The 24,541-nt window shown below is 39.0% G+C and overlaps 1 protein-coding gene and 1 non-coding gene across 2 annotated transcripts in view; one reads left to right on the top strand and one right to left on the bottom strand.

Moving 5' to 3' along the window:
- The window catches only part of Aoah (acyloxyacyl hydrolase), a 217,728-nt gene that overhangs the window by 37,850 nt on the left and 155,337 nt on the right, over positions 1 to 24,541 (bottom strand). Inside the window, exon 13 of the mRNA XM_028789279.1 lies at positions 15,142 to 15,224. Within this exon, the coding sequence (XP_028645112.1) occupies positions 15,142 to 15,224 (83 nt within the window). The remainder of the gene's footprint in view (positions 1 to 15,141; positions 15,225 to 24,541) is intronic.
- LOC114640369 lies at positions 8,579 to 8,641 on the top strand. Its single transcript, XR_003714136.1, has one exon. It is a non-coding gene; the product is annotated as a U7 small nuclear RNA (small nuclear RNA).

Below are 24,541 nucleotides of genomic sequence, written 5' to 3' on the forward strand. Positions count from 1 at the left end.
TATTATTCTTTAATGTTTTTCATGATGATAAATAACAATCAAGATAATCTCAAACTTTTGTTGCCTAGTAAACCTTGAGTCCAGATGGGAACTTGATGTGCAGGCCACCCACAGAGCCTCAGGAGAACAAGAGTGGAAAGTTGTCATAGCTGGCTAGATGAGTTGTCTCTCCCCATAAACAACATTATCTATGTCCCTTGTCTACTCAGGACAAGGATTGCTGATCAGTTGTATGTAAGTAATCATAGTAGGCTTAAAAAGCAACCACAGCTGGAGGTGGTGGTCACCTGTAATATACCAGCATACTGGAAGCAGAGCCTGGCCTGCGTAGTGAAGTCCTGTCTTAAAACAACAAATGAACACACAAACAACAACAATAACAACAACCCCACAAAACAGAAAAGTAACCACAAAAAGAAACAAGGACTTACTTATTCTTTGATTGAACGCCTATTTTTCTTGTACAAAATTCTCTCTGCTATAAAGGTCATTATTTTTCATCCTCTTCATTTCTTGTGGAATCTCAGTTTTACAAAGTTACCTAAGTAGTTTATGTTTTTTCCTCTACTCTCTCATCTTCTCATTTCTTTCATTTCTGCTATGCTTTGGCCAAACTCAGCTCCACATCTTTCTCCTGTCCAATCTCTATTGTCCTTTTCTGAAGGCGTCTCTCCAGATGCTCACTGCTAATATGTCTGCTACTTGAGAAAATACAGCAGTGGCAGCTGGTAGGTAATAAGCAACATGGACGATGTGGCAGAACAAGGCAAACATTTGAAAAACGTACACATTTTGTACCATGAAGTATAGTTTCACAGATATGGAAAAGATTGACCCTGGAATAGAGGATTTTTATTTATTTATTAAGATGATCCAGTGGAGAACCTACACATTCCCTGTTAAGAGAAGAAGAGTTCATATAGACATTTAAATACTTTTTTGTGGTGTCCTTTAAGTAGGGTACATCATATCTAAGAGGATAAGGTCTCATGACTTCAGCCTCTTTTGACCTTCACTAACTGAATTTCAATGTCTGTTCACACTGCTGGGTTGGTGTGAACATCGAGTAACTCACATTCTATGCGTTTTTTTTAACTTCAAAAATAATTTTGATGGTCTTCTAAGTGAACCTGTTAAACTTAGTGCCTGACAGTAGGTTCCAAATTCTTCATAGAAAGATAATATTTAAATATATCTAGAATAAGTCTTCATAAATTAAATCATTACTTCAGCAAAACATATTGATTGTTTACTATGCTAGGTGTTGTATTTGGTTCTGAGTATAGATCAATGAATGGAAAACACATAGCCCTGTTCATAGCTCAGGTTCAGTGCTAATGACTCCAACGTAGAAAGAGCAGCTGTCACTCAGCCCTGATGAATTTGTGTTGTCTAGAAGGAGTGTCTGTGTTGTTAGACTTGACTTCAAAATGGAAGTTGGAAATATGGGACTTTTGCCCAAAATATACTGATTTTAGGCATTGGCAAGCCAGTGATTCTAAAAGATGTTTTGTTTCATGATAAAATATCCCCATATAGATTAGGTTTCAAAATGATTTGATTATTGAGAGAACTACAGGGAAGCATATATGTCAATGACAAAATGTTGGGTCTCAGGGGTTAAGAGTACTGGCTGCCCTTACAGAATAGCCAGGTTCTGTCTCTAGCATCTACATAGCAGTTCACAACCAACTGTATCTCCAGCTCCAGGGGATCTGATGCCTCTTCTAGCTTCTACATGTACTGGGCACAAATGATGCTCAGACACATGTGGAGACAAATATACTCAGACACATAAAATAAAAATAAATAAATCCTTAGAAAATTAACAAAGTGCCACATGAACACAGTATTTTCGAATTTCATGTGAGGATATACCTATTTCATGTGTGTGAAAACATCTGGATTGCCATTTCTAGAAAAATTTTATGACTTTTGCCCAGTTTTGTTTGGGCTAGCACATATACTATATATTCAATATATATAAATATGTATGCACATGTATACTTATGAGTTTTTATATCTATAACAGCTTAAATATTTGTATTGCAAAGAAAGCTACAGCATATATAGAAAAAAACACAGCTGTGGGTCATATGTGTCTTCCAACTATCTGAGCCCTCTTGTGCACAGGATAAAACTGCATCTACTTGTTCAGAATAACTTTAAGATCCCAGATTTTTCTTTGCGTATTATTATGACAGAGGACACTACTTCTCTAAAAACTTAAGATTAAAATAATGGTCTTTATTCCTTTCCTTTCTGACAATATGGTTCTGGGATTATAGATGCATGTCACTATGTCAAGCTGAAATTTTGCTAGTACACTGTTTGAAGGTCTTGGTGGTTTTCCAGGGGTCAGGAATGCTGCTCTTGACACTGAACCTTTTGTTGGAGACAGAGTTAAGACAAAAGTCTCATCAGTGTCAGTCCCTCATAGGTGAAGGAGCCTCACATGGCTGGTTACAGCCTGTAGAGCCTAGAGAAATTCTGATGAAAATGTTTCAGCATACATTGGTGTGGTACTTGCTATGAGTTTCTCAAGCATGTGGCTCACAGAGGGTCTTGGGCCACCAAGTCACTCATGAAGCAAAGTCTTTTAAAAATGGCATCCTATGGCCATTCCAGTATGACACAGAATGTTAGGAACACAGGGTTTTCTAGATGCCTCCTGCCAGTGAGGCTTCTACCACCTTTTGTCTGGATCCACCCTCTTTTCCTGCTCTTTTGTGTGTACTGTCCGTAAGTGAGTGTGCAAATATGCGTGTCTGCATGCAAATGTGGAGACCCGAGGAGTATACTGGAGGTTTCCCTCTACCATTTTCTGCCTAATTGTTGAGAAAGGTTGTCTCACTAAACTAGAAGTTGGGCATTTTGATGAGTCTGCCTGCTAACAAGCTCTTGAGATCTACCTGTCTCCTCCCCTCATCCACTCCCCCCCCCCCCAATTCCCGAATGCTGGGGTTACAGGCACAAGCAATCATGTCTAGCTTTTATATGGGTGCTCGGGATTTGAACACAGGCACTAATGCTTGCAGATTAAACACTCTTACCTACTGAAACAGCTTCTTGGCTCTTTTCTGCTCTTTAAAACGTCCATTACTGAAAGCACAGTGCCAATTTTCTGAGCCCTTCTTAAGCCATGGCTCCTGCCATCTGCCACTGTTGTTCTTTCTTACCAGGAGTGGGAACACCCCAAACAGTCCATTCGCTCAGGAATGGACTCTGGTCTTTCCATATTTCTCTTTGCTTTTAAAGCTAGAAATATTCAGGCACCACCCACTTCTTCTGATAGCACTATCCTGTTTTTTCCAGTTCATTTCATGGCTATTCTAGTAGACTATGCCTGTATAGCATCTGCCAACTTCCTTTCTCCAAAAACTAGATTTTAAATGATGTTGATTTTTCTTATAGTTTTATAATTCAACAAGAATTTTCAGAAGAATAATTTGTTGAAAAAAACATGATAATTTTACTTTTTTCTCTTCTAAAAATATTTGTTTGCAATAAACAGAATCATTCAGACTAAGATATTGATCTTGAGCTCCAGATCCCAAGCATTTAACAATCGTATGTTGTGACAGTTCCTGACAGTGTTGCTACTAGTGAAAAAGTTTCACATTACAAATGTTCCAGTTACAAACAAGACAAATTCCCTAAAAATATTTGAATAGAGTAGAATATGCTTCCAATTGTGGCTGTAATCTACCTCCCAGTAACAGTGCTTTGCAAGCATCCTTTACCTGTGCTGATGGAGGGAGAACTTGGCATCTCCCCAAAGCTGTTTTGCTCTTAGGCCCTACCCACCACAGACACTGTCTCCTAACACCTTTTGGATACTGCTTAAACTTTAACTATGTTGTGAAATCTATTTCTCTAGAATTAGCTATCACTCACCTCCAGAGGGTATAACTTACTTTTGCTCCGGTGACACTTCAAACAAAATTATTTTCTTGTTTGTCTTTCTTTTGGTTTTGTTGTGATCTCCATGGAGGTGAGGCATTTACCTTGCTCATCTTCCTATTCTAGAACCCATTCCAATACTGAACAGGAAGGAAGTAAAGACCAATGGCAAGGCACATTCAGGCTTACATAAATCCTAAGAGCATTTAAGATGTCAATAGATATAGAAGATAGCTTTCCATTTGTTGTCTTTTATCTGAAGCTCCAAACAAAATGGATTATTGAATGGAAATGACCTACATCTTCAGCACACGGATAGGTACATTTATTTAAAGTAAAGAATTTGCAATACAGGTGTGCTGATCCTAGCTCGGTAAAAATTTTGACAACAGCAGGACCTAAATTTTTCACATGGTTAATGTCCTGAGCCTTGCTCCTTCATGGACCAGTTTGTCTTGGCTTCTTTTTTTTGTTGAGGTGATAGAATACTCTGACAAAAGCAACTTTGGAGAGGATTTATTTTAGTTTACAATTCAAAGTATAGCTCATCATGCAGGTAAGTTAAGGCATCAGGAACTTGAGGTGTCTGGTCACACTACATACACAGTCTAAAGCAGAGAGAAAATGAACTGATGCATGCTAGTGCTCAGCTTTCTTTCTCCACTCCTGTATAATACCTGATCCCTGCCTAGGGAATAGTGCTACTCATGGTGGATGAGTCTTCCCACCACAATTAACACCCCAACCCTGAACATGACCAGAAGCCCATCTCCCAGGTGAGTTTAGATTTTTGTCAAGTTGGCAATACTAACCATTACAGGGTTGTATGAATAAATCTAAAGAAATAGTTCCACTTGGATAAGAGTGTCTCCATTGTTTAAAGATTCATTGAGTTCCAAATTCTTACAAGAATTAAACATGGTGAAGAGCTAATACATATGAAAGAGTGATTTTTCTTCTGTATGATTTGTATCATATTGAATTTTTCTCTTAAAAGATCATATTATTATTAAATACTGTGTCTTTGAGATATATTGGATTCTCATAAGAAAACAATTTTGAGCTGTAGACATTGAGTGCTTCTATATCATTTTGTTTTCAGATTGAGAATTTAAGACTTGGATACTAAAGACTCTCTCTAGCGCTTTGACCACATTATTTCAGGCTCCCCAAACAGAAATGTCCTAGATGTTCTGCTATAAATAATCTCTCCAATCTCCTTTCAAAGTGTTGGGTTCTGATCAAATACTCAATCCAATAGCGATGCTTCCCACATGTTTCCTGGGGCCCTATTTCAGTGACACATTTGACCTCAGAAATTCCCTCCAGTGCTGTTCTTGTGGCTTTTGAAAGTATTTTAAACATTTTCATTTTGAAATGATTGCTAAAACTCTACAAAAATAGGGCAAAGATATATACACATCCTCTACCTAAATTCTTCTAAATATATACATTTGCAATAATTACAATGATCAAACCACAAAACTAACATGGGTACAGTACTGTTGTCTGATCTGGATACCTAACCTAAATGTTATTCATGACCACTTTCTGGCCTGGGTCTAATTCACTGTACTTGGATCTCAGGCCTCTTTAGTCTGCCTTAACCTGGAAAGATTGCTCAGTCTCTGTCTTTATGACCTTGACATATTTTGCAGCAACTGGCCAATTCTTAAGTGGCTTTCAGTTTGGGTGTTTCTTAATGTTCCTCATGACTAAACTCAGGTTATGCAATTATTTTGGCAAAAATACAATACCAGAAGCTCAGTTAGCTTAAGGTACAAAACTTATTTCGTTCCAGAATAGAGATCATGGGAGGTCTAAAAATAAGGAGTCCTTACGTGTGTAAATGAATTCAGCTTAGCCTGCAATAATATAGTTTTTATAGTTCAATTATAGTTTGTCTCTTTATCCTTTTCTTTTTTGCTTTTATTCCTTCCCAAGGAGACAAAGAGAACTAGCCCAAAGTGTTGAGTTAAGGTATCTAATTCTGACAATTCCCTCTGGATTGCCAAGACAACAGAAAGATGGCACTTTTTCAGGCTAAAATCTAGAAAGGGGAATGTGTGGCATGACTTTTGAGAATGTGACCTTTAGTAGGAGACAGACATGGTTAAAAGTCTATCACTGATGAGGTAATACATCATAGGAATGTTATATAACTTTCTGAACCCCATTTTCCTCATCTGCAAAATAGAGTTGCTTTGAGGAGTCTCTGAGGACAGAGCACATAGCTTTAGAGCTGATACTTTCTCCGCTTTGGAGTTTTGAGTATCAGTAAGAAATAAGATGAACATTCAGTTGCTGGGTGTGGTGATGTATGCCCACGGTGGGGATTTATGCATCAAAGGGAGGGGATGGCTTAGTGTCCTGTGTTGTGGTTTACAGATATGGTCCTGTAAGCTTTGTTGATGGCCACCTTGTCTGCTGGCGGCGTGTTACTGGCAGCAGGAGACATAATTCACTGTTGCTAACTGTTCAGTCTCAGGGTTCCTTTTCTAGAACCCTGGATAAAGCCAAGATGTAGACTAACTTTACAGAAAAGAATTTCAGGATAAGTCAGTATTAAGAAAAAATGTTTTTTGTTTAAGAAAAGGACAGAAGTGCACACCCAAGAGTAGATACATGTTTCTGTGGAAAGTGGCTCTAAATGTCCTAAAATAAAGTATGTAAATATAGTGTGTGTGGCTTTTGAAGTTATGTTGTTCAAAGTATAGAATCAAAAGATTAACTAAAAATGTTATTTTTAGCTAATGATTTTTTTCTTTAATAAATGATAAAGTAGTTCATGTAGTATTTCTGTACACATCTGTAGAAAGGAATGCTAATGATATGAAAACATAAGTCAGAAAGGTGAAAGAAATTCTTAGCGTCCAGAGGTCACAAGGAGGTCAATGCATGTTTTGACTATCAATATAGCTCATAAATGTGTGTGTGTGTGTGTGTGTGTGTGTGTGTGTGTGTGTGTGAGAGAGAGAGAGAGAGAGAGAGAGAGAGAGAGAGAGAGAAAGAGAAAGAGAGAGATATTTCTCCAAAACAGGAGCCTGGACCCCTTGTAGACAATTTGGTTAGCTGTGTGATAGTTCTTGACTTTTAGCCAGTGAGACAGTCATACCAGAGCTACCTGGCCTCTTTTCTTATCTTTCTCTATTTTTTTCTGTCTTTCTATCCTACCTCAAGGGGAGCAGTGTGCTAGGAGAGCATAGTTCAGTGTTCACTCAAAGGCTGAACTATTGACATCAAGTAGCTGCCATGGACAGTTTCTCATTCTGTGGGGAAATCACTTCATTGTCCCTCACTCCCCCATTCATCTGACCCAGGGCCTCTTTCCTCAGTCCCACTGAAGAACTATCCCTTCACCCTCTTTGCTCTAGTATTTTTCCTCTGGACCCTGTTTACCTGATCTTTTCAACATTTTCTTTTGTTATTTGTATGAGTGTATGAATGAGAGTATGTGTGTGTGGGTATGTGTGTGAGTTTGTGCTTGTATGTGAGAGTGTATGAATGTGTGTGTGTGTGAGTATATAAATGTGTATATGAGTATATGTGTGTGTATGTGAGTGTGACGGTTATTCCCAGTTTGACTATATCTAGAATGAACTACAATCTAGAAATGGAGGGCATACGTATGATCCAGATCTTGAGTCTGGAGGACACAGGCTTTTAATCCAGATCTTGAAGCATGGTGGCCATGAGAAGCTTAGACCCGGACAAGGTGATACATGCCTTTAATCTCAGGATACAGAGGTAAACAGACAACTGAGTTCAAGGACAGCCTGGGACAGAGCATGTTCCAAGTAAGGAACAGGTTAAGTCCAGTTGTTGTGGAACACATCTGTAATCTGGGCCATACCTTCTGCTGGAGGCCTACAAAAGGGCAATGGAAGAAGGAATGCTGAGTCCTTGTTGGTAATATGCAAGAGATGGTGTGACAAGGTTTCTACTCCTAAAACAGAGCCAGCAGGGAGTGGGCCCCCCAAATGTTGATGATTGCTAGGTATAAGGCTTGTTTGTATATTTTACTTTCCGTTCTTCTTTGAAAGAATGTCCTCTCTGCCAAGGTTAATGACTCCATAATAGTCAGAGACAGCATGAGTCTGGAAGGCCAGGGTGTGTCTAATGTTTAGGCAAAATGGTGGAACATTAACTTTCAGGACAGCCTTTAAGGCCGTGGAAGAGAACTTTAACATGAGTTCATGAGAAACACGAGTTCAAAAATATATAATTTCTTGACTATGCAAAGTATAAGGGTGCATGTAGGCAGTTGCACTATGAGCCAGCTTGCAAGAAAGATACAAAGGCAGGCAGATTCCTGAGTTCAAGGTAAGCCTGGAACAGAGAGAATTTAGGTCCAGGCATAGTTGCAATTGTAATCTCACGATTCCACCCAGTTAAGTTTATTGTTTGTGCTTATAAAGGCAAGCAGAGCTCTGAATTCATTTGCAATGTTAAAAACCAAGCTTGTCCTTGTCTTTTTCTAAGAATGTGGGGCTGGGGTCAGAGAATGCTGATTTGTGGGCAATCAAAAGGAAACCTGGAGTAAATGACTGAACTGATATGTAAATAGAAGACTGGGCTTTTTGGTCTGCATGAGATGAACCAGCAGAAAGCAATAACAGTTCTTTTTTTTAGACTTTTTCCTAGCAAGAGTTTAGCTGTGTGGAGATCTCTGGAGAACAAACATATCTCTTTTAGAATTTTTTCTAACAGGATTTCTGACCTTGGTTAGAAATCCTGAGAATTACTGAGAGAGCTAACACAGCTCTTTTAGGATTTTTTCTAGCACCTACCCAGAGAGAACTGCTTAGAGAGCGAACATAGCTCTTTTAGGATTTTTTCTAGAAGATCCGAATTTTATTCTAGCACCTGTTCTGACTTTGGTCAGAAAACTCATGAGCTATCCAGAGAGCTTTTAAAATTTTTAGAGCGTGAGAGAGCTGAAAGTTACCTCTAGCAGAAAACTATCTTGAGCAGACTACAGAGCCAAGAGCTATCTACAGGAAGTTGTCCAAGGAGCCATTTCAAGCACACTACAAGGCTGTCAGCTTGTACCCACTTTTTGACTTCCTGTCATTCTTTTTACTGCTCTCGAGCGCCCCTTCCTCAGAGTACTTCTCCAAGCCAAAGCTGGTTCTTGGCAAAGGAAGTCTTTCTTCTTTGCCTGCTTGTACTTATTTGCATCTGTTGGAACCTACTGCTTAAGGATTACAGTTTATACAGAAGACCAGCGGAAACACCTAGCCTCATGCGACTGAACAACTACTAGTTTCTTGGACTTCCCACTCACAGCTGCCCATTGTTGAGTTAGTTGGACTGCAGACTGTCATTGGCCTGTAAATCATTACATATATATATATATATATATATATATATATATATCTTTTAATATATAGAGACATTCCATAACTTTGGTGACATTAGAGAACCCTAATACAGTGAGCAGGGGAGTGTGTGTGCATGTGCAGGTAGGGGTGCTTCATACTTATGTGGAGGTCTCTGCTTCTGTTTTTGGTATCTGGCTTATATGTCAAATGCTTATATTGATTACCTGAGTCTGTGTTTCCCAGGCTGGCCTGGCGTTTGCCTTTTTTCCTAGCTTCTCTAGATCTCTTCTATCCACTCTCATTCTTCAGAGGTTTATCCAAATCCAGAAGAAGGAACAGACCAAGTGAAGTTTCTTCAGAGTGTGGAGTTTGTGGTGTTAGTGGAGAACATAGGAGATCTATGACCAAATTAGCGTTCCAGCAAAGAGAGGAGTGGGTGTAGTAGGTGAGTGAAGATGCAAACTTGAACTTCGGCAGTTTACAGTTTCCAGTAACTAATCTTGGCTCTTCACAGGGATCCCTGCTCTCCACTATCTCTGTAGTGGGCACAGCAGGAGAGAATCCCTCTCCCTCTGTGGTGGGAAGCTTGAGCCCATGGGAAAACATGTCTTAAATATTTTAACATTTTTGAAAGCAAAAACCTCCTAATCCAGGTGTTTATATGAAAGTTTTGCTGGACTTGCAAAAACAAAATGAGAAAGATTGTCAGTGCAGAGTAGTCCAAGCTTATAAAATCTCATTTGGCATCCAAAAGGAGGGTTCAGGAGCACCCAGTAAACCCAACAGTGCTTTCCTCTGTGAGCTGTGAGCTGGAGTAGTAAGCAATTGAGGCTCAGGACTAAGGTTTAGTTGTTTTTCAAAAGTGCAGGAGTCTTATGTATTTCAGAAGATGACTTAATAGATTTTTTATTTATTTAAAATATGCTTTATATCACACCTTCTAGTCCCTGGTAATCACCAGATTGTCCTTTGCTTCTATGAGTCTGGCTACTTTAGATGCTTCATAGAATCAGGGGTTCATTTATGTTGTTGGGTAAGGCAGGGTTCCCCTCTTCTTAAAAGGCTGAATAGTATTGCATTGCATTTATGTATCATATTTTCTCTATCCATTTACATATTGGTAGATATTTAGTCTGGCTTTACATCTTAGCTGTTATGAATGATGATGTTATGAACAAGGGGATGGCAGTATCTTTTTGAGATCCTGTTCTTAGTCCCTTGAATAAATATTCATAAGTGGGATTGGTTAATCATACAGTAATTCAAGTTTTCATATTTAGAAGAATTATCCTGCTACTTTCTATAATGGATAGAAGACTTTACATTCCTTCCAATAATACATGACTCTGATTTCTCCACATTCTAGCCAATCCTTGTCAGTAGTTTTATATATCTATAATGGCCATCCCAGCAGGTGTGAGGTGGTATTTCAGAATGGTTCCTGCTTTTGATATTAAAGGAAGGAAATTACTGTATTCTAGTTGTAAAGGATCACTGTTCATTCTTTACTCCTTTTGAAAGGTTAAAAATACCTTGAGAGTTTTTAGGTTAAAGAAAAAAAATGTTAGATGGGCAAGTCCTTGCTTACCAATGCTAACTAAGGTCGGTGTTAAACATATGGCTACCGGCCTTACATGCCTTGATTAGCTGAGAACTAGACTTAAAGAAAGTGACCCAACCCTAAGCCCAAGAAAGTTCAACTTCAGCCTTGACAAAGAACTTGTGTGACATATTTGGCTCTCCTAGGTGTGGGGGAGGGGATGAAATCAGTCAAGCTCACAGAGGGCTGAACTCCTAGTTTCTGCATCCACTCTAAGTATGAGTCCTGAGGACTAGTGAACACTCAGATGTGAAGACTGGAGCACTTGGGTAAGACAGGTGGCTCAGGCACCACCTTTTATATCACAGCCTCCACAGATGGGTGCTAACTCCCTCCCCAATGGTCTAGTCTCTAAGCCATGAGCTCTTTGTTGGAGTCAGGGTGACATCTCAAGCTCAGTTCTCCAATTTATTAAGCTTCTGCCCTCAGCATGGTCCTGAGCTCAAGAAGCTGAGGCTATTCTCCAGCCCCTCCCCTTATCAGCCCTACAATCCTCTGGAATTCATTGCTTACCTGTCCAGTCTGCCTCCAGTGCCAGTAGAGTGCTGAGGAATAACTCTCTTGCTTCCCAGTCCCGGTAGGGTGTAGCCCAAGTCCTTCCTGACCTCAGAACTCCTTTCCTTGTCTGGTTCAACTCTTTGTTTCCTATCTTAACTCTTGCTCTCAATCATAAACTTGCCATCTTTAGTTCCTGTCATTTCTCATTCCTCTGCCCTCCTGATCTCTTCTTCCCAGCAGGAGGCACTTCTTCCTCCAGATCCCTCTGCTGTTCCCTATGCATCACTGTTTCCTTCCTGCCTGCCAGTGTCTGCAAGGACCTGGATGCATAGCTCACGCACTGCTGCTCCATCTATGAGTCCTGGCTCATATCATATGTTATCATATCATATCATATCATATCATATCATATCATATCATATCATATCATAACATATGTCTTTTACATTTATATGCTATGTTTTAGAATCTTTGACATTGAAATGTGACTGATTTAAAGCTACTGGCTAAATAATAGTACAGATGGAATGGTAGTCATTGCTTCTATGGTGTTCTGATGATGGATGTTTGCAAATGTTTAAGAAGCTGTGTCTCCTGATTGTCTTGCTGCTCATCTTTCCATGCCAAGCCCTGTGGCACTCAAGTATGCTACTGGCATCTCTTTTATGTATGGTTGTTATGGTTAATATTTAAAACAGCGGCACTCAATCTGGCTTGTTGTTATGGGACCATCATGTTCCTGCCTAGGAAAGGCCTGGGGCCACAAGTGGTGGCATGTTCTCACCACTGCTGAGGCTCAGGACAGCTAGAAGCACCGGCCCTGCCACTCACGAAATGCCAGCGTGGGAGATGGCTCTGCCAATCTCTGGCACTGTCTCTACAACATTTGGCTTAGCCCAGACCATCCTACCATCCATGTGGTACCTGGTAGAAATGAGACTCTAATGTTTAAAGATTATCCAAAGGTTTTATTTATTTGGTAGTGCTCAATTAACAAGATGCTCACATAATTGGAAGTGTTATCAAATTAATTAATCTAGATATAAGTTGTTACCCAGGACTGTTCTCGATACATGCATGGTTCTCCATGGCTCCTACATCTCTGCCTCCCCTTCCTCCTAGCTCCTCCTCTTCCTTCTCCTCTTCCTCTCCTTACTCCTCCCATGTTAGCTCCTCCAAAATTGTAGCCAACCCACTCAAGCAGGTTTGTCATCCAGGCCACTCAAGTCAAGATTCTGTATTACATCCCAGGTCCAATCCTAAAGCCAGTTGTGTTTTTATTATTCAAGGTAAGATTTTGTAAGTTAATCAGAGAGGGAGGCCTCTGCTCTCTATTCCCTGGATCTCACTCCCCTCTCTGAGAGGTAAGGTGAGGGACTAGCCCAAACATAGCACCCTGCAGTGTAGTGGCCACCTCTTACCCTGTCTGTTCGAGAAGGTTGGAGTTGAAGGGGCCACTGCAAACTACCTCCCTTGCTGATTATGGAGAAGATAGGGTGGGGCTGCTGTTTACTAAGCCTCACATCAAAGCATTATTCCTAGAATAGTGGCTCCCACATGTCACATTTTAAAAGGCTCTGCACATATCTGCAGACATGTAAAAAACCTTTTATATAACATTCAAGATGAAAATAGGAGCTGTTTCTTTAATTCGTACAACACGATTTAAAAGAAACTCTTTAATATTCTATTCAACCATTTCTTCTCCCGTTTCTCTTTCTTGCTGGTTCTGAAAAGTAAAAGCAGCCATAAATATGCAGAATGTGGAGAGCTGACTTTTCCGATATCTAATAAAAACCTTGGGGAGTAATTGAAATAACTTGGTGTGGGCAGTCAGGTTACACACTGCATAATATCAAAAGAAAATGCACAGAAAGGAAAAGCATCAGAAAATAGGAAGAGGAGCTGGAGAATAAAAGCAGGACATTAGATAACGGGTAACTATGCAAAACTAAAAATATCCTCTTAGAATTCTGTTCTTAGAAGATCTGATGAGACATGTATTCAGAGAAGCAATAATGCGAGACAAGGTGAACATTTGTATAATTCTGAAGAATGCAAATTGAAGAAAGAAAAATCTCCCCTCCTTTTGAGCTTCTACTCACTGCACAGACAAAAGCTGAAACTTTGCACCGAACTCACTGTGCATTTCTTTGTGATGAGTCTCTCTTCCTATCTCCCTTCGCCTTTTGCTGTGGACAGCCTGGATTTTAAAGGAGTGTGTATAGTTAAGGCAGCAGAACACACAAGGCGAACTGGCTAGCCTTGGTTGCTGGGGGTACTCTTTGGAGCATCTTACTCTGGTCATCATGAGTTTGTCAAAAGATTGCCATATTTTGGGGGGGATGTTGACTATTTGGGTCTTGAGATAGATGGAAATGTTGACTCTGAAGTCACACATAGGGAGGACCATTAGAGCATGCATGTCTGAAGAGTCGGACTGCTCATCACCCTACCTCAACTGCATACCTTTACCCCATTACTCTTTCTAGGTTCAATTTATATATATGAAACATTTCAGAAAAATAGAGTCAAAGGGAAGAAAGAAAGCAATCACTCAAAATGTCTCAATGATCCTTGGATTTGTCTTACTAATCTTTCTTCTTAGATATAGCTCTTCCCTATTTTCTTTTAAAAATATGATAAAAATTAAACTATAATATCCAATTGTACTCTAATTTTCCTTAGTCTATACAACTGCATAATATTCTACAAAATGAGCTTCTGTTGTTTTTCCAGTCTATATTAAAAGCACGTCTCTACTGCATTGGGAGCAATTTGAGTCCCTCACAACAGCAGAGAAATGAAGTAAGAGCTTGTGTCTGTGGAGATTTATAAGCAAGTCCCTTGTGCATTGTTCCCTCTCTACTAGTTGTGTTCACACATAGAGCAAGGCTAACCTTCCTCTATAGACCACTGAAGACTGCAGGCAGGAAAGAGGCCTGACCTTCATTGGTGTCTGAGTAGAGTTACACAGGGTGGGCAGAGTTACTGTCATGTAACTTTCTATCTCTGTGACCTGGGATGAGGCTTTTGACTTGTCCGTGTCTCCTTTTTTTAAGTTGTAGCAATGTGGATAGCCTCATATTTTTCTCATTCTGAGAAAAATGTTTTAACATATTGGGAAATTGAGTTGAGTGCTGTAGTCAAAGTGTACATTAGAAGTTTTCTTTCCCATTTCTACCATAACACTCCCAGAGTGAGTGTAATCAATGATATCTTAGCTCTGAGAAAATACAATAATACTTGTGGATAGTGTTTATTGTATACAGGATTAACAGAAATATACATAAAGATACATACTTAAAGTGAAATATGTTTCTCAACACTTGGTGGGAGTTCAGTAATTTCCAACTACTATTAAACGGTTAAAACACCATTGTCTTCTTAGAGTGGTAGGGCATTCATTCCATGTAGAGTACTTATTTTAAGAAATACAGTATTTGTAAGTAACACATTCAGTTAAAACCCATACTTCTTGGACAATTTCTGCACATCTTTAGTCAGTGAAAGATGGTAACTCATAAGCATTAGCCAGGCTGTGGCTTATTAAGCAGGAATCTTATGAGCCTCTTAAACCAGTATGGAGGGCAGATTCATATGAGTGAAGTTTAAAACTCTGACCTCTGTAGAAATGTGGGAGAATGCTCTACTGGGCAGGGTCGAGCTTTTGCAGTGACCTTAGTTTGCCCTTGTTTAACTAAGCTGTTGGAAGAGAGACTTCATTGTGTTCTGGTTGTCTAATGCTAATTTTTGCAGTAATTCCCAAATAAAGTCAATTTTTACAGGTGAAAGCATAAGTGACAGGCTACGCACCATTTTTTGAGATACTCTGGTAGTCTCTGTGATTGCAATGGTTTCTTTTTCTCAAAAGATGGTAAATGGATTTTTCTTCAATTCTGAAACAAACACATGAGTATATATTTAATATCAAGATAACTCAATATTGATATTAAAAGAAACATGTTTCTGTGATGCTTTTAGAAGTGCAGCAAAAATGAACTCAGCACACCCAGGCTTTACTGACACAATTTCTTTATGCTGTGAATGCATTGTTGGGTGAACTGTGACACAAGGCACACCCATATAGGAAGGGTATTGTTGCTATCAAAGTTTTGTTTTTGCATGGGTTCCTGCAAAGTCACGTTTTTCTAATCTTTCCACCAAGAATGGTTGCTGCAATTTTTCAGCAACCACTCATCTTTACCGCTCTCTTATTTGGAAGTGGAAGACACTTCTTTCTAGGCTCCTGTGAGGCTGTGAAAGATGCTCTGGCCTTGGGGTCTGCTCTCTTCTGTACACGTGTGTGTTGCAGAGCTTGAAGAAGCATGTGTGTCCTCATGGAATGATGACTCCATTTCCTGCTTTCCTGTCCCTAGACTGTCTGACTAATAACTGGATAATGTAACTGAACTAGAAGTGTGAAGTGGTGTTTCTAGTAATCTTTATTGGGGAACATTTTGAAGGCAACACCTGTTCTTTCTTTCTTAATTCCCTACCTGTATTCTGCTGCACTACTATACTATACTATACTATACTATACTATACTATACTATACTATACTATACTATATACTATACTATACTATACTATATACTATACTATACTATACTATACTATACTATACTATACTATACTATACTATACATATACTATATGTATACTATAGTAGTAGCAACACTACTATTTTGGACAGTGTAGCCAAAGATGTACCTTAGAAAGGTGTAAGCTGGTGGACCCTGTATCCCTGAGGAGACTGGGTAGAGTAGAACTTCAATACTAGTTTTAAATAGCATGTCTCTGAGCTTTTCTGTGCAAGAAAAGTAAACTCAATTTCTATCTTATTCAAGCCATATAATAAATCTCTCCCACATGCAGCTGAATCTAATATTAATGGACACATAGCTTGGAGACAAATTTGACACCAGTATCGGGATATAATTATAGAAATTTTAAGCAATTTTCTTGGCTCCCTTTTGTACTATCTTTGATTTTCTATTTTATTTTGCCAAGATTTTAATTTAATTTGAATGTAATTTCATGTTATGTTGCCTATGTTTTTATAGACTTCCTGAAATCCTTTTTGAAACAAGACTATATATAAACTAATGAATGATAATTTAACTTATAAATATTCCATTACTCTTAAAATGCATTTCCATTTTCATAAATTTGTGTTTAACATTCTTGCATACAATCATCCTTTTTTTCAAGCATTATGAAAATTAAACTCATTGGATTACAGTACTTGGTAACTGTCTCAAATCATTCAGGAAGGTAAATATGGAACATGCTTGGGTTTTCAGGATGCATTGAAAGTAGCATTCAAGAAGACTTACAGATAATACTTCTTGAACTATTCAAAAGAAGAGGAGGAGGAAGAGGAGGAGAAGAAGGAAAAAGAAAAAAGAAAATAAAAAAATAAACAGATCATGAAGCCAGTCTCATGCTAATACTAAAACCATGTAAAGACACTATCCTCTTCCCCCACTCCCGCTCCTCCCAAAAAAAATCTCTTCAAACTACAGGATAGCATCTCTGATGAATGTTGATTCAACAATGCTCAATAGAAACCTGCAAATTGAATGCAAACATACATCAAAAAAATCTCCATTATAACCAAGTTGGCTTTATCCTTGAGATACAGGGATACTACACACCATAGTAAAGTCAATAAATGTAATAAACCACAAGATGGATGGAAAGACAACACTTGCATGATTATCACACTAGCTGTAGAAAAGGCCTTTGTAGAAAATTCAACATGTTTTCATGATAAAAAAAAAAAAACCTAGAGAGAGAGAGGACTGGAGAGAATAGTTCTCAACATAATAAGACATATATGAGAAACCTACAGCCAACTTTCTCTTTCATGGTGAAAACTTAAAGCAATCCTTCTGAAATTAAAAAAGAGAGGGCTATCCATTATTCCAGTCCCTTTCAATATTGTGCTTGCAGCTCTAGATGGAAAAAAGGACGAGTGAAGTAAGCCTAAGGAATACAAATAGGAGAAGTCAAACAATCTCTGTTTGCAGACAAAATGATATTATTCCTAAGAGATCACCAAAATTTTACCAGGAAGCTTCTACAAAATGATACACAATCTCTTTAACATGGCCACAGAATCAACTCGCACAAATTGACAGCTTTTCTATTCCAACAAACATACAGAGAAGGAGAACATAGACACACTCTTAATCACAATAGTCTAAAAGAAAATAATGTATCTATGAATGAACCTAATGAAAAAGGCAAAAAATCTTCTACAATAACAACTGCAATTCTCTAAAGAAAGTGATATAGAAAGACACTAGCAAATGGAAAGATATCCCATCCTCATGAATTGGTAGAATTAATATGAAAATGATCATTCTACCAAAGTTAGTTTATTAATTCAATGTAATGTCAATCAAAATTTCAATGTCATTCTTTATAGAAAGAAAAAAAATTATACTAAAATGATATGGAACCACAAAAGACCCTAGATAGATAAAATAGTCAAGAGAAAAGAGCAATGCTAGAGGGTTTACCATGCCATATTTCAAGATCTACTACAGGGCCAATGCATACAGAAAACAGTACAGTACTGGCACCAAAACAAACATGTAGAGCAGTAGATCAAAACCAAAGACCCAAACACAAGTACACATAACTACAGGCACTTAATATCTCACTAAGATGTCAAAAATATAACTGGAGAAAAGACAACATCTTCAGCAAATGGTGCTGCATGTTCACATGTACCAGAAAGAAATGAATGAAAGAAAGAATATTTATCACCTTGTACAAAAATTACTCCAAATGGATCAAATCCTAAATGTGAAATCTGAAACATTGAAACTGTTAGGAGAAAAGCACAGGCAGTACCCTATAGGAGACAGGTATAGGAAAAGACTTTCTGAATAGGAACTGTTCACTCAGTAATTGATGCCAACAACTGACAAATAAACCTTATAAAACTAAAAAGCTTCTGGACAGCCAAAGTAACAGTCAACTGAGGGAAAAAGAAACCTATAGTATTGGATAGAAACTACTAGCTATACACTGGACAGAGGATTAATATCCAGAATATATAAAGAATTCAAAAAACAAAGAAAATAAAACAAACAAACAAAAAATAACCAACCAATCAAACCCAAATGACCCATTCAAAAACTGGGCTTGAAATTTAAACAGAAAGTTTTGAAAAAAAAAAGAAGACATGAAAATGTCTGAAAAATATCTTTTAAAAGTTCATTGTTCTTAGCAATTAGAGAAATGCAACTCAAAGCAACACTGAGAGTTCATCTTACCCCAGTCAGAATAGCAAAGACCAACCAAGCAACAGACAGTAATGCTAGAGAAGGTATAGTCCCCTAGTGAGAGAGCCCTCACTTACTGTGGATGGGGCTGCAACTGGAAATCAATGTTGGGAACTTTCAAAAGGAAAAAACCCAACCTACTATATAACACAGCTATACCACTCCTCACCATACTCCTAGGGGACTTGACATCCCACTCTACAGATACTTGCTTAGCCATGTTCATTGCTGATCAATGATAACTTAGAAATGAGAACAATTGAAATGTCCTTCATTTGCTGAATAGATAATGAAAATGTGGCATATATACACACTGGAGTACTATTCATTTGTAAAGAAAACTGGAATTTCCAGATAAATGGATGAAACTAGAAAAAAGTCATATTAAATGAGATGACCCAGAAAGACAAATATTGGATGTTCTCTCTAATTTGTGGAAGTATATATGCTGGAGTAACTGCAGAATTCTGGAAATTATAAGGGGACCATACATAGGGAGAGGACACTAGAGAAGGGAATAATAAGGTACACGTGATTTGAAGGAGGAACTGGGAAAAATGGGGACAGCACTTTTGTTAGAGAAGGGGAGAGAGATGAATACAGAGGAAGGGTAAAGTAGCAGTAAAGGTATCTAATTCAAGTCATAAGGAATCATATTACTATCTAACTAAAGTAAGAAATAATACTTACAATTCTGTTTCTATCCATACATATTTAGTTTAAATGAACTATAATGGGTTGATAATTCTCCCCACTAACGTGATGGAGGCTATCTAATAAAATCCAAATACCAGGGATAAGAAGATTTCTTTTGGGTTATTTGTCAAGGTTATACAAGAAACTCTGAAAATGATAGGCTATTACTGTTGCCTTTGGTTGCCTCCCAGACATAGAACTTAAGTCTCGATGTTGAAGACACATACTTTTCAGACATGGGACCCAGGTGACCTGAGCTGGATCTGACTTTAAGTCTCCTTCCTGAAGACCAGCTTTTGAGGTATCAGATGTTCCCATATAAGCTTCCAAGTGAAGGAATCAACCAATACTCCTACCCAGCTATGATGCCTGTGACCCACAACAGTGGCCAGCATGGCAGGATAACCCTAATGGTACAGTAGTGGGCATGCATAACTTGGTGGCAACTGAAGCTCTTTAAGGTTACTTAAGGTCTTTTCAACATGAGGGACACCATGCCTGGTACTGAACCTAACCAACTACACAGTATAATGAAGCCAAAGATCTTGTAAGAGAGCCAATAATCGCCACTGCACTAAAATAGCACAACTTCTATATTCTAAATGTTTATCCTTATACTCACAGGTACTCTTTCACCCTCATCAAAGAATGTTACATCCATTTTCAACAGATGGAGATGACTATAGAAAGCCACGACAGATCACGATGAAGAGAACAAGAGTTCATGTGGTACTCAGTCTCTACTGATACATCTGTAACCTAATTCCTGTACCTAAGGCTCAGGGAACAGTGTAGAAAAGAGAGTAGAAAGATTGTAAGTGTCAGAGGGACAGGAAATTTGCTGTGAGATTATGTCTCCTAGAAATGGCAGAGAGGCTACCCTTAGGCAGTCTCATCGTCGTGGCAGCCTAATCAAGTCCCGATCATCAGTGACACAGATGAACAGGCTAACATGGCTGGAAGAAATTTCATGGGACCTCAACCCTAGACAAAGAACTACAGACATCTGTGGAATGGTGAGGTGAAAATAAACGACCAATAACAAGTGGTCAGTCATGAGATCATATGGGTGCAGGTAGCATTGTACAGACAGAATGGGTTGTATTTCTCTACTTAGGTTTGCATGTGATAATAATTAAAGAAAAAGAGACCATGAATTTGAAAGAGAACAAGTTTGGGTACCCTGCAGGGGTATTTAGGAGGAAAGAAATGGGGGAAAATGATGTAATTATAATTTTTAAAATTATTATTAAAAAGTCTATAAAAGGGGCGGGCCCTAGAGAAGAAAAGGGGAGGGAAATCCAGTTGTAGTTAGTCATATAAATGAGGTTCTCTTGGATTGTCCTTCCCAGTTTGGTGAGTCACACTAAGTACTCAAAGTCATCATTATAAGGAAAAAAAAAATCGGACTGCTCCAAGTGAGGATGCTTCAATCCCGCTTGGGAGGGAGAAGGGAGAAGAAACCAGAGAGCAGAGGGAGGGAGGGAACTGGGTAGGAGAGGAGAAGGGAAGGGGCAGGGGAAAAGGGGGGACATGATTAGATATGGGGGGTGACAACTAGAAGTGAAGCTCCGAGGAACAGCAGAATGAATGGAAATATACATTGGGAGATGGTAGGTGGGGGGACCCTCTAGAATGTACCAGAGACCTGGGAGGGGAGAGAATCTCAAGACTCAAAGGGAGGGACTGTAGATGAAATAAATGCCCAGCAGTAGGGAGAAGGAACTTGCAGAATCCACCTCCAGTAGAAAGACAGGGCATTAAGTGGAGGGATGGGGTTGCCATCCACAGTCAAAAACTCTGACCCAGAACTGTTCCTGTCTAAAAAAACTGCAGGGACAAAAATGGAGAAGAGACTGAGGGAAAGGCAGTCCAGTGACAGGCCCAACTTGAGACCCATCTCAAGGGGAGGCTCCAAGGCCTGACACTATCACTAATGCTATGGTGTGCTTACAGAAAGGAGCCTAGCATGGCTGCCTTCTGAGAGGCCCAACAAGCAGCTGACTGAGACAGAAGCGGATATTTATACCTAACCAATGGTCTGAAGTTGGGGATCCCTGTGATTGAATTAGGGGAAGAAGTTGAGAAGGAGGGTAACCCCACAGGAAGACCAGCAGTCTCAATTAACTGGACCCCTGAGCCACCAACCAGGCAGCGTACACCCCCTGATATGAGGCCCCCAATACATATACAGCAGAGGACTGCTTGGTCTGGCCTCACTGAGTGAAGAAGCACTTAACCCTTGAGAGACTTGAGGCCCAGGGAATGGTGAGGTCTGGTGGGGTCGGGTAGGGAGGTAGGGGCATCCTCTTGGAGGGAGTGAGTGTGTGTGTGTGGGGGCGAACAGGATATAATGGCAAACAAACCTGAGCTATGCTCTATGACCCTATCTTGGAAAAAATTAACAACAACAACAACAACAATAATGACAGCTAGTTAAGCCTGCTAAGCTTAGCCTGAATTCCCACCTCTCAAAACTATAAGATTTTTTTTTTTTTAAAAAGGTGGTTTTAAGCTACCAAGTTCAGAGTACTTTGTTGTATGATAGATACCTAGAAAGATGATTATAAAGTTCTAGATTATGATAATTTCCTTAGACGATTAAAGAAATTTACTCATGAGTTTCAGGCCTCCCAGCATAGAATATGAAGCAATTGTGCCTTGGTATTTTAGTAACCTGGAATATCACTTTGAACCAACTATTCTGAAATGTTTGCAGGGCAGGCTTGGTGCGAATTTCTTTCCATGTACAATATCAGACATCCAAAAGGCCTTTCTTTCAATGTAGAGATTCATGTTTCACAGTTCTGAGATATATTTTTGAATTATTTCAAAGATAATATTTCCATTTCCTTTTGTCTCTTCTAGAACTACCATTTGGAAAATAGCTCATCTCAACTGATCTTCTAATTGTTCTAGAGGTGTTTTTTGTTTTGTTTTGTGTTTTTTTGGTTTATTTTTGGTTTTGATTTTTTTTTTTTTTTTGAGACAGGGTTCCTCTGTAGCTTTGGCTGTCCTGGAATTTGTTCTGTATATCAGGCTGGCCTGGAACTTACAGACATCCATTGGCCTCTGCCTCTTAAGTGCTGGGGTTAAAGGTGTGTACTACCACGCCCATCTTCTCCCTTATTTTTAACCTCTTTGCATTTTTTTCATTTTTTTTTTTTAGGGATGATATTCTTAATTTCTTCTTCCCATCCTTCTATAAAAATGTTACTGGCATAATTTTGAGGTAACATGTTCTCTGAATGGTCCTTTAATATTATATGTTCTTGTTTTAGGACTGTAGGATTTTTTCTTTTCTTTATGAATATGCTTTATATAGTTATTAATTATAGTGATTTTGTAAGTGTGATAGCGTTTTTTTTTTAAGAGAAACAACAGGATTGTAGATCTGTGGGAGAGGGGACATGGGCATGGCTAGGAGGAGTGGAAGGAGGGAAAATTGTAGTCAGTATGTTTTGTGTAAGAGAAGAATCTATTTTCAATTAAAAATGTTTTTCTGGTCACAAATTATGACTTCATAGATAAGAGCACTAATTGCTTTTCCAGAGGACCTGGGTTCAATTTCCAGCATGCACATGGCAGCATAAAATCTTTGCAATTTCAGTTCCCAAGGACCTGGATCCCTCCTGTAGCCTTCACAGGCACTGCAAATACCCACCCACACGAAATAAAAAATTAAAAATCTCAACATATAAAAGAAAAATAAAAAAGATTTCCCCTTTAGTTCTCCTCCCCTGCTCTTTCTCCTTCCATGTTTGAAGTTTTGTCAGATGTCTAACGATCTTGGGTTATTTGATTATATTGGAACATTGGAGCCTCCTGCATACTAGTCTACTGGGGATGGAGCTGCAAATCAGTTCGCTGCATACGGTCCTGGCTGTAGGATGAGCTGGGTGAGTCTGAGGGACTGTGTATCTTAGGTTAGCCCCTGCACATGTCGGTGAGGTATTGTCTTAATTAAGTTAACTGATGTAGGAAGTCAATCACTGTGTGTGGCACTATTCTCTAGACAGAAGGTCCTGAACTGCTTAAGAGTGGTGAAAACAGACAAACCAGCAACCCACATGGGACGGTTTCTCTCTAGGGCTGACTGTGGATGAGTGGTGGACTATCACCACTGCAAAAGCGGACCCCTTTTCCTAAATCTCTTGTTGGTAGGGACTTTATCACAGCACCAGAGATGAAATTAGAGCACTTGCTCTTAGTGTCTTGGGATACTCTTCTAGGTCTGTTCTCATTGCTTGGGAAGGTTTGAATGGTCTGTAGTCATGAGAATACATGCCAGATTGCTGACAAGAGGGTTGAGTGGAGGAGGCTGTTGAGCTTAGGATCTCTGAAGGAAAACTCTAGCCTTCTCCGAGGTGAGATAGCACAGTCGGCCACCTGTGTAGAGTTAGGTGATTAAAAGTGCTGGATTTTCAGTCAACACCAAAATTTCTGCTTGTAGCTTTTACCTTCCTTTTTGCAGTCACCTGTATAGATAATCCTCCACTCCTGAGAGGAGTTTTGTTTTAAAGTATAAACTGGGGTTGCAGGCCGACAGTCCTTCTCACTAGCTTGGGATGCAGCACTCCGGAATCTACCATGAGTTCCCTATTTGTTGTGTTTCTTTCTGGCTGCCTACAGTCTCTGGCTGTTGACTCTTCCTATCCTCTTTGTCCTTGTGGATGAATTCATTTACTGTTCTTGGTGTAAAGCTTCTCGGGGAGAGAAGAAAGTGCTTGTTTCCGAGCTGCTCGCTCATCCAGAAGCCTGAAATGAAGCCTGTGATGAATACTGTGTGGTTTATGCCCTCTGCCTTGACTACTTTATTATATTTTGTGAAAACATATGGGAAGTGGACATTAGATGTGAGTTCAACGCTAAAATAATTTCACAGTCAATAAAGAGTGCTTATTTTCTCTGGGAAAGTAATTGTTACCAACATTTAGTCATAAATATATTTTTTAATAATTCTAAAAATGAAATTTATGTACTGAAATATTGTTTTGCTCATGGAATGCTCAGCTCACGGAGACTAAATAACATGGCTATTAATCTTAGAGATACAGTCATTTGCACTGTTCATTATTAGAATACAGATATCTTTGCCAATCACTGATAGATTCATTAACATTGTTGACTAAAAGCAGCATCTATAATTTGGGGATTAAAGTCTTTACACTACATCGTGGGAGTATTTAAATAACCAGCAGTACTATCTTCTTTCCTAG

Source organism: Grammomys surdaster, unplaced genomic scaffold (genome assembly GCF_004785775.1).
Source record: "Grammomys surdaster isolate TR1022 unplaced genomic scaffold, NIH_TR_1.0 125807, whole genome shotgun sequence".
Lineage (NCBI taxonomy): Eukaryota > Metazoa > Chordata > Mammalia > Rodentia > Muridae > Grammomys > Grammomys surdaster.